The following is a 14682-nucleotide window of genomic DNA, read 5'->3' as shown; positions in this document are numbered from 1 at the left end:
TTGATGCTTTGTTGGTGTAATTTTTATGTTTTATATATATTTTGGAAACACTGCTTTGTCCTTCAACATTCCAGTTTTATATGTCATTTCTTTTTTATTAGTAGAGTCCATGGGAGATCAGCTAATACAAATGAAATATTATTTTGACAAAACTCAAAACACTTGAATGAAAAGAAAACTACAGCCAATTTGGTCTGCATCACTATGCTACTTTCTTCTTGTAGTGCTGATGTTGTGCTCAATATTACCTATTCAAAGGAGTGCATATGTTGTTGGAAAGCAAGCAAGTCTAGACTACATTGCGTGATTTCCCTTGATTATTTGCACCTGAATGGATTCTCTCAGCACTGCTCATGATTTCATTACTCTTGTAAATTTGCAATAAGCCTTTACACTGTGAGGTGCAACTGGGGTGTTGCTAGTTCGCTCGGTTACATTACATTGGAGGGTTTGTACTCCTAAAATGAATTAACCACCCCCGGTATGTTTTTAATACATGAATGCATTCCCAAGGTTGCCAAAACATTAGCTTTTGCACCAAACAAGCTGATCCCTCAACTACAGTTCTGAAAAACTGGAAAAAAAGGAACATGGGATATAGAAATTTCCGTACAAAAACTGTGTCAATGAATTCAGTAGAATAATAGGTATTGTTGCAGCATTTCTTGAGCAGTTGGGTGTGTTTACATGTACAGTGTAACTCGTCTGTAAATGGTTTCATGGCACCAGCAATGAGGTTGTATTTAATCCAACATATATGCACTCTTAATTTACTGAGCAAGTATAATCATGATATATGAAAAATCCTCTTGTACGAATAACAAAACTTTAAACAAATTCGCACAGATTTTCATGTTTCCTTGTTGCTCTGTGGTCCTGCGTTTAACCATATCAGAAGATATCAAACAAAGAAGAGTCTTACCATAAACACTGACGCAGAAGCCTGGCTGCACATGAACCCACACTAGCTTATTCCATGCAGGGTCTGGCATAAATCATACTTCCCAACCAATTTGTAACCCAAGGGTTTTTAAATATGAAGAAGAAATGCATGGCCTTTTATGATTTGATACAGTCACCCAAAGAGGGGGAGGGGAAGAGAACTAAATTGAAGAAATTCAGAAATCCCAGGAGTGATTGCTCTATAGGGCTGATTCACTGTAGGGAGTATCTTCAGATGTAAAGGGATAAAACTTGATGGGAATTGCAAAGATTGCTAATCTATTTGACACAATGGTTAAATGATCATATTATGGTAAGCTCGGCCTGAAGTGTGGTCAAGAATGTGTTTTCATGTTGATGTTCATATTTGTGACCGGTCACAACAAAATGAGCGTATAGTTGCATTTTACCCTTTCTTGTCTTGAGGGTTAAAAATCAAATATTGAAGTGGAGGTCAGTTTTGGGATTTGTAATATTTGGAAAGAGTAACCTGTCTCCTATTTGATTCCAAACTTTTGCAGGATCATATATTCAAAATGTCATTTTCTCAGTAAATTTTGACGACAGTATTATTCATGGCTGGTCAGAAATGTTGAAACAGTGTCAAAAACAAAGACGCACAGCTGCCAGAATAATGTCACATTGTCACTTTATAGTTATACCTTAGTGTTCCATGTACCAACCACTGGAAAGCTCTATTTCTGCAGAATTCAAAAATACCAATATCTTAATTTTTGAAAATTCTGACTTTCAGCTCATTCTGTGGTGACAGGTCATTTATTGTCCCTCTTAAAAGCATAGTGGAGAGTTCTGGACACAGCTAACTAAAATTCTTTCATAAAAATATGTGGGTTTATCCAATTTCCCTTTGTCTTCCTAATCCTTTGCATACCAAAGCAAAAAGTGGTAAAGATAAAACAGTCTTTCAAAAAAGATACATTTCTTCATCCCATTTTATTGTAGATGCCTGATTCATCTGCTCAGAATTTCCTTGAGCAAACCTGAAAATTTCTTAAATTTTTCCTGTGAAATATGCAGTAATTCAGTTATTTATCAACAAGGTAGACAGCGCGTTGTGAACCACATCTGCATGTACATGTACGTTACAGCCTTCATGATATTGATATCATGATATTCACCAGTGTGATGTCTGATGAGGGACAGAGTACAAGTAAATTATGTTTCTCGTGTCGGCAAAAATTTCTTGAGGAAACAATTCTAGGCTACACATACATGCAAGCAAGAACCTTTCTGGAACATTATTCTGTGATGGTCGTTCATAGTTAGAACATGTACATGCATAATCCTACATATTGTGAGGTACATTATTACAACAATTTAAGTACCTGTAGGTTGGTCAGGATAGATGATGCTCTATGATGTCCTGTCAATGAATTTGGAGTATTATGACTTTCATCCTCAGCTACCACAGCTATAATGGTACTCAACTTTGTGTCTTTGACAGTTGAAGGGTCCAGTAATGTCACAACACAAGATAGTGGTTTAGGATCTTCCAGCCTGTCAGATAGTTCCAAGTCCCAGAGTATCTCTTCATCAAGTTCTCAGCAGCAGCAACAGCAGCAGCTACAACAAACAAAACAACAATCGTCCCAACAGCAACAGTCACAGGTGGCTCAGCCTGTTTCACAGCAACAGCAACAGCAAGGGGTACCAGCTGTGCCAGTAACAACATCAGGACAGCAGCAACAGCAGCCGCCACCACCACCACAACAACAGCAACAACAGCCACAGATTACTCAAAATCAACAGCAGCAACAACAGGTACAACTTCCTCACATCTTTTTTTAACTTACCCCACAAAATTCAATTGGAGATCTTGAACTTGTTTGTCCTGTCTTTCCTTTGAAGTAAGTTTCAGAACCTTGTCTTTTCGTAGTTTAGTTTGAAGCTGCACATGCATCAGTGGCTGCCTCATTTTAGGATCCTGAGCTGTAGTTCCTTGGTAGGAACTCAGGAAGGAAGAACTGCAACCGAATTTCTTTTCATTATGTAAGGTCTTATCAGCAAGGCTTGGCAATGCTACCAGTATGTGCACAAAAACTGATGCGGAAAATTTATCTGACATGCCGATTTTTGTAGGCGGTAAGCTTTGAAGATTATTCTCTGTCAGATTAACAGTTCAAACAGAAAGTAGAAAAATTCGGATATTTCCAGGCAGGAATCTAGATTTGACCCTCTTTGACTGCTTCTTTAAGCTTTATTGCTGTTCCTAAGAATGGCCTTGGATTTGATGAACTGTCTGTTTCTTATGTAAGCCCTTGAAGACTCTTTACTACAAAGCAAAGGTGGATGGGGAAAATTTGGTTTGGGCAGAAAAGTTACCTACGTGTATTTAAACCTGTTTTAATATATTAAAATTCTGTAGGGGAAAAAGATAATAGAAGTGTTAGAGTGCAGGAAATGCACTTTGAGTGCAAATGCATTCCTTTCCATTTTAGTTGGACTATGGAACACACATCAGCAGGACAGTCAATGATGCCATTGTCTTGCTCTGTCTTCTTTCTTCTCCCTGGATATTTGCCCATGTATTACTGGTTTCTCTACCTATGTAAATCATCCAGAGGCCATAATCAGTGACAGTAATTAAAGCCAGTGTTATTGGTCGCAAGTAACTGCATAACATCTAGCAGATTACACATACAGTGACTCCCCAGTGAGGATCTCCTTTTATTACACTTCAATCCCACAGAGACTACTCTTTGAATCCCTGAAGTGACAGCTGCCATAGCCTGTGAATGTTTACTTAGTGGTTGAAGTCCTAACTGTCAGACAGTTGGTCAGTTCCTTGTGGTCAGACCTTTTCGAGACCAAGGAGACAAAAAAATCACACTTAATTGTTCATGGTCATATGGCTTTCTCTTTGATAGGGGTCAGTCTCTTATCATAAATCCCTCTAGCCAGTTATGAATTGGCTTTGACCCAAAACCTTGTCATAAAAGGGGTAAGGGAGACCTCTTACAGTAGGAACCTCTGAAGTTCAGGTACAGTCCAGAAGGTGAGCTGAACATCCCCTCTTATCTTCATCATTACACAAGATTTCCTGCTGCCCATAAACTCTTAGGTTCATGGAAAGGTTGCCTGAGTAGATCATCTAAATTGGTAAATACTGCAGATACCCAAGTTCAAGTTATCAGCAGCTATTTTTAAAACTGCCTTTTAAATCTTAGACCAGCTTCCGAAGCTTGGCTAGAATCATTTGGTTGAACTGATAAACAGGTGACTCGACAGAGAAGATGAAAGGTGATATTTTTATTTCCAGTTTAATTCACCTTTAATTAAGTACATGGTATTATTCAGCCAGTTTGTGGTCTGTTTCCAAAAAAAGTTATAATTCGATATTTCTCTTTACTGCTATGTTTAAATTCTCCTGAATTGTGCTTAGTTGTCAAATGTTTATTTTCATAAGAAGTAAGAGAAGGAATTTCTTATTCCTATAAAGTGAAAAAACATCAGAGCTGAAAGATTTAATCTGTGGGAGTAATGGATATAAACATAGATATATGGATAGTGTTCCTTAATGCTACATTTGAATTCTCTTGAATTGTGTTTAGTTTTCGAATGTTTATTTCCATGAGAAATGAGAGAAGGAATTTATTTCCAGAACGTGAGAGATAAACATCAGAGTTGAAAGAGTTTATTTATTAGTTTTTATTTATGGAAGTAATGTTTTGAAAAAATGTCCATGTACAAGAAACATGCATCGTGAGCAAATGGGGGGGGGGGAAATTGCTGCCAGTGTGTGGGTAAAAGGATTTTCAATCGTACCATATGCAGGAAACACAAGTTATTGGAATTTAAGAAATGGTGATGTGTTATCATGCATTTGTATAGTGAAGTAAACTGAACAAAAACTTATTGAACCAAGTGTAGAGTCAAGCACTTGAACCTATCAACTTGCACCCTTTCTTGCAATTCCCAAATCCCTCTTGCATGTTATAAATGTCACACCCATGAGCCCTGGGACTCTTTCATATGATGTTTGCTTGGTGATTCACCCGGCCAAAAGGAAGTGAATTTTTGCAAGTAAAAGTTGGCAGACATCCATCAAAAATCCACAAAACTTAAGAATAGAACGTTTAAATTTCTACTTCAATGTCCAAGTTCTCCAATTGTGTTGAGTCAAATGAGTTTGACAGCTTTATGCTTAGGTTTTTTTTTTAGTTTAGGGTTTTTTCTGTGATTGGGTGTGTGAATTTCATTCACATGTAACTGTTTTTAGTTAAAACCTAACGGTCCTCGATCCTTCAAAATTCTCTCGGCAGTTTTGGAGGATTTTTGAAGATTGAGGCTGCATGGCAAAATTGCATTGCTGATTGCCAAGGATACATTGTCTCAAGGTTGTGGGTTAGATCATGTGTTGTTTATGTTCAGCCATGCATAGATTCGTGCCCACATTATATGTGAAATCCTCCATACTGCTCCAAGATACCATTCACACTGCCCCAACATAATGAGAGGAATTGTCAGAGGATTTTGAAGGATAGAGGCAGTGGGCACCCTTCCACAGAACATATTCAAGATTTATTGGAGGATTTTTTGGGTTGAAGCTGTACCCAATTTTTCATTGGGGCAGTTTGAGGATTTTGAAGGAATGAGGGTAATATACTGTGAAAGGGCCTAGGCGGTTAGGGTTAATATTGTACATAAATTATGGGATGTACAAGCTTGATAACATATGAACGTTTAATTCTTATTTATTTAATCTGGTATTTACACTGCTTCAGTATAGCATCTCTTGCTTGGTATTACTTTGAGGCTTAGACTGTAGACCACACTTTGCTGTAACACTAAGAACAGTCATATATTGATACACATACTGAATGCAGGGCTTTAGATAATCTTCTTCAAGCCATGAGTACAGTAAACACTAGAATAGAGTACAGTAGAGTACTAGAGTACAGTACTCTTTCACCCTCGGTATTTTTTCGTATTGTACCCCCTAAGAGTTGGAGGAACTGAGTACCAATATAATGTGAGTTAGTCCTTTTGCCTTAGTAAATATAGTAATACTTGTTATTCTCTTGAAAAACACAGTTAAAAAAACAGCGCTTAGTGGTAACCATGAACTCTTGACACCATAGACAAAAATCACATAAGTCTGTATCCGCCTATGGGCGCAATGTTGACTAGCCACCGTGCGCACATGCCCAGCAGTAGCCATTCAGAAAATCACAGTGCACTTCATTGCTCGGCAACGAAATGCGCTCACACTCGTAATCTAAACCTTAATCTTTCTTAGGTGTTTCAGACTCAAAATTTTCCAAAACTGATGCCTGGTTTCTTGCAGATGTACTGGAAAGCCTCTAAAACACCACTTGAAAAATGCCCGTATTTAGTGGATCAAAACTTGCAGAAAACTTCATGTTTTTCAAAGAACTTTTGATGAGGAGTTCGGGTAACTCAAACCCTATCCATTTGTACAAAAATCGAAGAAAATCGTGTGGTTCCTGTGGGCTAGAAATCATCATATCTTCAGGGAGTCTGGTGACCATGTTTTTGTACACGAAAATGATCCATGCGCACAATGCGTGCACAGTAGCCAATTTCAGTCTACAACACATTTCGCTTTAGGTCTTTCCTGTCGATTCAGGATTTTCTAAATAATTTATAATGGTTATATATGGAGTGCTGGGAAAAGCTGTACAAGCACGAACAAATCGGTTTCAGTATCGGATCTGAAACTCACTGGGTATTTTACATTCTGCATGACGTTTTATGCTGCGTATTTTGACTAAATTTCCAAGCCGGGAAGCGTATATACGCCAACATGCACGTTATCTAAACCCCTGTGAATGAAGACTTAGAGTGTGACTAAGTTTTCAACGTGTATTTTTTTTCCCTTTATGAACAGGTACCAAGCCAACAGAGCTTCAACCAACAGCAGCAGCAGCCACAACAGCAACAACCACCTGGTCCTTCACAGCAGCAACAGCAACAACAACCATTGCCACCCCAGCAACAATTCCAAACATCACAGTCCCAGGGCCAGGTAGGCACCCTTACTAACTGTCCTTTGTAACTGCTTGTTTTTTTCCCCTGCAGCACATCCATGTTTACTTCAATTTGGATCAGTTTGGATTTATTGTTATTGAATATGTTGGGATACATGTGTACATCTTACTGTTTGATAAAAATGTTTCTTGACAGGTCAATGTGCTAAGTTCTCTGTGTAGGTTCTGTCTGCCTATGTATTCTTGGAATGTTCTTCAAAGTACAGTGACTTTGTTGGGATTGATGTTTGCAATCATCCATGTCCTTTGATAGTGAGGTATCTTGTAACCTGTGAGGCTTTCTCCTTTCACACTAATCTTTTCAAGGCCTTAAGTAGGATCAGTAAACTTTAGTAAACGCCCTTCCCTTCTGTGTAGCGAAGTATTCGCTCATATCCTAGAAGTAGCAGTGGGTAGTAATTGTGCCAGACACCAGAATCTTCATTTTAATGACGACATGTACATGTAGAATCCGTAATAGTGATCTGTACAACTGTAAACAATATCACAATGTTTGCCGTACAGCCAACAAGCTTACTGTCAGGCCCTTCACAGGTAAGCAGACCACATAACTTGGAGATCTAGACAGTCTTTTGAACACAGTTACTTTCACAAGCCATGAATTGTATGAGTTGGAGCTGACATGCCCCTAAAGAGAGATCACATTTTCCTGGTGGAAAATTTTACACATTGACAGCACGGGCAGGTGAGTCACAACATGAAGGCTTCAGTTCTGTCCTGTGTCACTGCACATTTTACAGGAGCCGACTTGAATGTGAAAGGTTCTTGTGGCTTTTGGTCCTATGGTGTCTGGGTTCTGTTATTCAAATGTTGTGTGATAGAATTTTAAGCCTGGATATTTTACGTGAGGGGATGCAGATACTTTTCCCACAATGCACTGTGAATGAGCTGATGGAATAAATGTTTGCTTGGTTTGCAGTGTGCAATAACTCAGCGTAGAAAAGTTGGAATTAAAAATGGTTTTTGTGAAACATACATGTAACCGCATGGATATGCTTGCCTGCCTGATTTCATGTATAGTTGCTGGTACAGCTCAGTGTACAAATGCAATCATTTTCATTTTGACCGAAGGGAGGCACAATTGCTTTTAATGCTTCACGGCTGTCTGAGCTGTGTGTCTGCAGATTTCTGAATTCCAGCTGTTATACGTTTAGCTCATTCCTTGCTAATAAATTGATGTGCTGCAAAAGTGAAGTCTTACCGCAAGTTGAAACGTTTGAACTCCTGCAAATTTGGCTGTGACTTTGTTGAATTCAATTGAAATGTGAATTGTTTTTTTCCATAAATATCTTCCTTTGTAGCTTTGAAAATGAAATTTTCATTCTCTGCTTGATTTTTGCAAAGCTCCCATTTTTTACCCTGCTTAAAATAACCTTTGTCCAGTGCTAATCAATACCAAACAGGACTTCATGCCATTATTTGATTTGCATTTGAGCATTAAACTTCCATTGGTGTATATCATTTCTTTTTGCGAGCATATCATGTTGCCTTTGCCTTTTGATGTTTGAATTTGCTTCTTGTGCACTGTATACCTGGCTGTTGTATATTTCGCAGGTGCGTAGAAATAATAGCTATCCACCAACTCAGCAGCATCTGCCAGCACCAACTAGTGGAATGTATAGTCCACCATCGCAGTCTTACCAGCAAATATGGCAGGCATGTCTATGTCCTCCCCCAATACTTGTTAACTTTCTCTGTTTCACACCACCAAGTAGGTCAGCACTATTAACAGTGTTTAATCATATGAGTTTGTCATTGCAGTCAGCTGAATATACAACATGTAGGCTAACCCATTCGTCAAAGATGTACTGAGATGCGGTACTCGGCACTGACTTGCCAGTCCTAGATATGTTGATAAAATGCACTCTGTTATAATGTCTTAAAATTGTCTTGGCTTAGATGCTGAAACCCTTTTAAAAAGGCCTCATTTTAGTTCATAAATATCAACAAAAAACCTTCAATCACTGATGAAGCCTCTATGAATGTCTTGTTAGTTGTGACAACAAATTGATTTTGGTTGTTTCTCTTAGGCAGACCAGCCCTTGGGTATGTGGCATCTTTGTTGGTGCTGTACTTGCCATACCTAGTGAATTTTCTCTTCATGCGTATAACCTTCCTACTCTAAACTAGTGCCTGATATTTCATGTGTTTTACCACAGACCGATAAAAGATGAGTTGTGTTTCATATGACATTGTTATTTGTATTTATTTAACCTCAACAAAAAAAACGATGGAAACGAAATGAATACACTTGTAAATTAATGTTAACACATGTAAAAAAAATAATACAAACCAAAAATTAATCAGGAGTTTGAGGGCAGCAGGTTAAATGAAGCTGCATGCTTTGGCTAATTGCTAAAGAAAGCAGCTATGAGTACACATTCATATTAACTTGCTGCTTCATTATTAGATGCACATTTGATTGGTTTAATCAGTGCTGACCATGTGATTGTGTGAGACAAAGCCAAATAACTTGTCTCTTTGTTATTTCCATCTTTGTGGCTTCATGGTATCTACCAGACATAATTGTCTTCACTAACCCCAGCTGCCGCCATGGAAAATGACTCATGTTCAATCAAAGCAAAATATCCTTTGATGGTCTCCATGGGGATTCTACTCAGCTCATTTGATTAACCCCAGAAAAATTTGGTGCTATTGGCAAGGACTGTAAGATATCTGTCCTTTTATCATAAAATTATTTCTAATCACAAGCCAATTTCCCTTGTTTAATGATTGGCTTGATCCTTACCTTGTTTTGTTTTAAACTGTTAAATTGGAAAACTTAACGACTCAGTTTCTGGCACATCCAGTAGCACTGACAGCAATATTATGCTGACAACATGTGAAATCATGTTAACCACCTACTATTTTGTAGTCATAGGTGATCAACACATTATGTAAATGACCTCTGAATTATTCATCACTTTACAATCAAAATAATCCCAATGATCACTCCAGTAAAGATATACATTTTTTAAAAGTTGGCTACAGTGATTGTACCTCAGTGTAAACATAGCATGTACGTGTAGCGGTAGGTGGCAGTTGTTCCTTTGTGGAACAGATTCCAAGTGGTTTTAATTGTACCTTAACCATGTTCTGCACAATCAATGAAAGTGCACAAATTTCAAATCTGCACAATTTTCCTGCAGCTGTTTTTATTAGGTTGCACATATTTTAAATCTGTGCAGATAATGTTGAACGCAGTCTTTGAACGTGCGTAATTTTTGTGCCTTGAACTGTGCAGTTTTTTAAAGGGGGTCATGATGGTTACCACATGGAGGAAGGATAGACCGGGGCCAGTGGTGCAGGATTCCTATTCCCTTTCAAGCCTCCAGCTGTATAGAATTCCTGTACAAACGAGTAGTTTTGGGGGTCGTTTCAAAATCCTTTTTTTCCCTGACATTTATTTTGTCTGGGATCCTACTTTTATTGCAGATATATTTCTAATCAATACATGTGTAGCTCTAAGAATTTTCCAAATTAAATGTTTAAGTTAATAGCTCTCACAAGGAATTTTTTCAGAGCGAAGAATATTCCAAATTAAATGTCAACGGGAATTCAATTGCTCTCATGTGGCAGTATTTATCAAAATACTCAAATGGTGAAATTTCTTGTGGCATTCAACAACCACATTCTTTCTAAAAAGTGTTGTTATTTGAGTTAACAGTTTTGTCATACGTTTCTGGATAGGAAGGGGCTAGGATTTTTCCATAACCTCATTTTTGATTCATGTTCAGAAACCGAATAATGAGTCTGCCTTTTTCCTTGGAATCCTTTTTTCCTCACTTCAGTATTCTGTCAGTGCCTTTTCTTACTCGTAGACCGTGCTCAGTAACATAGCCATGACTTGTGTGTCTTCAATGGATGAGTCAGCAGACACATCTGTCTTCAATTACAACACAATAGCTTTGTGACATTTCTAATCATTGTTTTTGTAGGGCATCTGTCATCAGTTTTGGCCCCTTCCCTTACCCACAGTCCTTGAGAGGCTGCCAAACTTGAGGGGAGGGATACAAATGATATTTCAAATGTTTGAAATTGATAAAATTGAAAAAGAGGATTAAGGAAATCATACATGTAGGGGACTTCTGAAGCACTTTAACTTGCTAGATGTTTTCAGCACATTGGCAGTTTCCTGAGGAAAAACGAATACCTTTTCTTCAGGGTGACCAGTCAGAAGCTGAGTGAAATCCATTATCTACATTTGTACACAGAGCATGTATGTACCTTGAATTGACACTTTACAGCCATTCACTTAATGGCATCAATCCCAAATGTGGTATTGATGTTAAAGTTAAAAAAATGTAAAAACTATTTCTAAATGAAAGTACTAAATAATTTCAAACCATTACAAGTCCCAAAATTAAGCATTCAAAAGTAATATTAGAAGTACTTGTATGTGTATGGTTTCAAATTAATGTCGGCTATATTTGGATAAATACAGAGATGCATGTGTCCTGTAAAATGTCTTGTTGAAGAGCAAATGCAACAAACTCATGAACTTTTGCACGAATTTGGCCCCTGTTGTTTGTCAAAGTAAAGTCCTGTTGACTTCATTTCAAGTTTAACCAGTGAGATTTAACAGACGCCACAGTCATGTCTTTCTGTCATTTCTGTGCAAGACAGTGGATGACTTTATGTCTGTCTGAGCTTTACACGAACAAAACATAACACACAGTTGACACGTTATGTCCCTCTGGTGGCAAAGTCAAATTGTAGGTTTTTAGGTCTTTGTTGAATCATTGTATGTGTCTGTCAGCAGTTTACTAATCATGTATATTGAGAAATACTGTGTCATGTTTGATTGCATTAATTTTTGGAGTATGTCATCCCTTCACTGTCAAAACTTACAAACTGAGATGTGCAGTCATTTGCCAAAAAAATTATCCCATTCTGACCATGTTGTTTTTAAGGATACGTGGGCATTAGACATTCATAGCCGTAGCTGCAAATGCTAAGAAATCCGATTCATAGGTTTTTGTAAGTTATTATTCCATTTTAATATGTACATGCAAGTTTTTCTTCATAAATGTTTGAAATAATTAGTTGCGCCTAAATGCTATTCACTTTGGTATTAACGTTGTATTCATGCTTGTGCTATTTAAACTTCTTATTCAACACATGACACTGTAATTACATGTAATTAGAAATGATTGTTCTCACTGATGAATTTATCTTTTGAGGGTGCGGGGTGAGAAGGGCTGTTGGAGGAGTGACCTGTTTTAGGAGACTAGGGTGGGCTATGACTCAAAGCCCCAGGCTAATTGCATTAAATTGACTGTAATTCACAGTTGGCGCTGCTGTCATAACTCCCCAAAGTCTGTCTCTCTCCCCTCCCCTAGTTAACCACCATCCTTTGGCAAACTATTAGGGTTGCAGGATATACTTGCAAAAAAGGGTCCCTGCACAGGTACATGTGTAGGCGTGGTGTGGTTGCCTGTTTTAGAGGCTTACAAACATGCATCAAGCAGTTATGGAAAAGATTTGCTGTTCATATTTTATCAACCAGACAGGACTGTGTTGTTATTGCCTTTATTTTCAAAAAGAGTTCCATGGGCCGCATGGAACCTGTACCTGTCCGAGAATTATGTTGGGTTTCACAGATTAGCTTTGCATGTACATGTATTTTAGGATACGTTGCATGTACATGCAAGAAATCAGCTGCCTGAAGAGTTTCCTGTGCCCATTTTCAGACAGATAAAATCAGATAACATTTGTTGTTCGGAATGCGACAGATATTTATGAATGACCTGACTCACATAACAGGTGCATCCCACTCCAAGCTTGTCCTCTATAGATAAGGGACAGGAAAATGTGTTCTTCAAGACATTGTTAAGAACCATGAGATCATGGAAAAACATTCCTATACAGAATCGTCAGCCTGGCATAGCAATTTGCATGCATTAAGATGTCAGGAATGTTCAGTCACTCAGTTCAGTCACTCAGTTCAGTTGCCGAATATTCAAGATTAAAGGGTCTATTATAGCAAAATGCATACAACGTGTTGCTTGGGAGCTCATGAGTAAAATTCTAAAGCTTACATTACTTGATCAGTATCATTGAAATCCTGCAGAACAGCTGCTGATTAATTTTAAAGCAAGAGTTGAGAACAAACCTGTGTGACCCTTGAGATGCATTTGCTGTATACTGGTTTGTTTGACACAAGTTACATGTATCTGATCAGGTACATGTACCTATGACATGTGCATGTACCCCTACTTTCAAACAGGAATAATTTACAAGTAGTTCTAATCAGCGTCAGACCAAAGTGAAATCTATGTCTGATCATAGAGCAAGGACTGTCAATGTTTCCATCTCGGGCCTTGATGACTATCTTTTCTCACTCGCTTTCAAGACAAACATGTCGGGCATACTGAGTTTCCATGTCTGAGGGCTTAATTTTCAGTGGAATGATGATTCCTTCAGGGAAACAGAATTCCTCTCCAAGGTAGCCTCTTTAATGTGGAAAGCACTGGGCAATTGATGTTGTCATTGAGAGATTGATGGCTAGGCATGGCTTGTGGCTCAGTGAGATAGGACTTCCACGCACCCACATCTGTTGCTTTTCAACATATCATCACATTCCCCTTTCACTCACCAGCTCCTCTGAGACTCCTACTTCCTCCCATCTCCTGTGCATGCACTGCATTTGTAATGTTGGGTATTGCAAAACTGCATAGCCCTCCCCCCAGCCTAAGTAGTTGAATGTTGTTTGCCTTAAAAGGCAAAGACAGGCAACACATAATGCTTATGCCGTGACCTACCGGTCCCTTTGAGAGGAACAGTCAGTCAGGTATTTTTGCTCTGCACAAGCTCACACAGCATCCTGTCATGAATCACTAGATTCTGCTCCTGAGCTCATACGTATTTCATAACCTTTCACCTCTGTTAAATGACCCGGACAACCCCGTATGTTCAGCTCAAAGTCTCACAGGTATCTCCTTTGTAGAGCCATCATCTCACTCTTGAGGAACAGCCCAGCTCGTGATATTGTTTCACCTTGCTGCTTCCTGCTAGCTGATTTCACCTGAATTGACTCATGACCCAGTGTGTTAGCACCCACTGGTCCTTAAATGTTGATACAGTCCCAGTTTATTCTCTCAAGCTAGCGACATGTTGCATTATGAGAAGGGTGCTGAAACACTGCAGGTTTTAAAGGGACCATCACACTTACTTGTGCTGTGTGGATGATGCGTGCATCGCAGTTCTTATGTTCTCAGTTTTGTCAGTCATGAAAATAACTGCCCATTCAAAGTAATCTGGGTTGTAAAAGTTCCAGTGACATATCCATGAATAAAATTGAATATTGAAAACTTGGGTCTATTTCTGCAGATACACAATTCCAACATAATCAAGATTTTTGATGTCTTCAAACAAGTTGAAAAAAAGTAGAAATTTCAATACCTCTGGTGGTGTATGTAATGGCCCTTTAATAGGTCATGCTGAGAAATGTTAAAAAAAAGCAGTACCTCATATCTGCTTGATCATATTTCACAATGACGTCCCATTTGTCCTGTTGCTGTGGTTATTATTGTCTGGTTTCCCTCAGCATAAGCTTACATTGGAATCTGAATAGTCCCATCTAGTGGCCTCTGCATTGATTATGCGCCAGCCCTGGCTGCAAGGAAAGCAGTCCTTAGTGTAAATGCCCATAAGAAATTCTCATTGAAGGTTGATTGTATCGCTTGGTTAAATCAAATTTTGTGGT

General features: G+C 38.5%; 1 protein-coding gene across 5 annotated transcripts in view; it reads left to right on the top strand.

The window, feature by feature from the left end:
* Positions 1 to 14682, top strand: part of LOC110988235 (uncharacterized) — a 55178-nt gene that overhangs the window by 23066 nt on the left and 17430 nt on the right. For 4 of the 5 annotated variants that reach the window (XM_022251562.2, XM_087136208.1, XM_087136207.1 and 1 more), the window contains 2 exons: positions 2408 to 2724; positions 6815 to 6952. In XM_022251562.2, coding sequence (XP_022107254.2) covers positions 2408 to 2724; positions 6815 to 6952 — 455 coding nt within the window. Of the gene's footprint in view, positions 1 to 2407; positions 2725 to 6814; positions 6953 to 8528; positions 8631 to 14682 lie in introns of all 5 variants that reach the window. The other variant, XM_087136210.1, reaches the window with a different exon arrangement.

This window comes from Acanthaster planci, linkage group LG04, assembly GCF_054643075.1.
Source record: "Acanthaster planci isolate LZ-2023a linkage group LG04, COTS_SCS, whole genome shotgun sequence".
Taxonomy (NCBI): domain Eukaryota; kingdom Metazoa; phylum Echinodermata; class Asteroidea; order Valvatida; family Acanthasteridae; genus Acanthaster; species Acanthaster planci.
The sequence above is the reverse complement of the archived record's forward strand: the minus strand, read 5'-3'. Positions and strand labels throughout refer to the sequence as shown.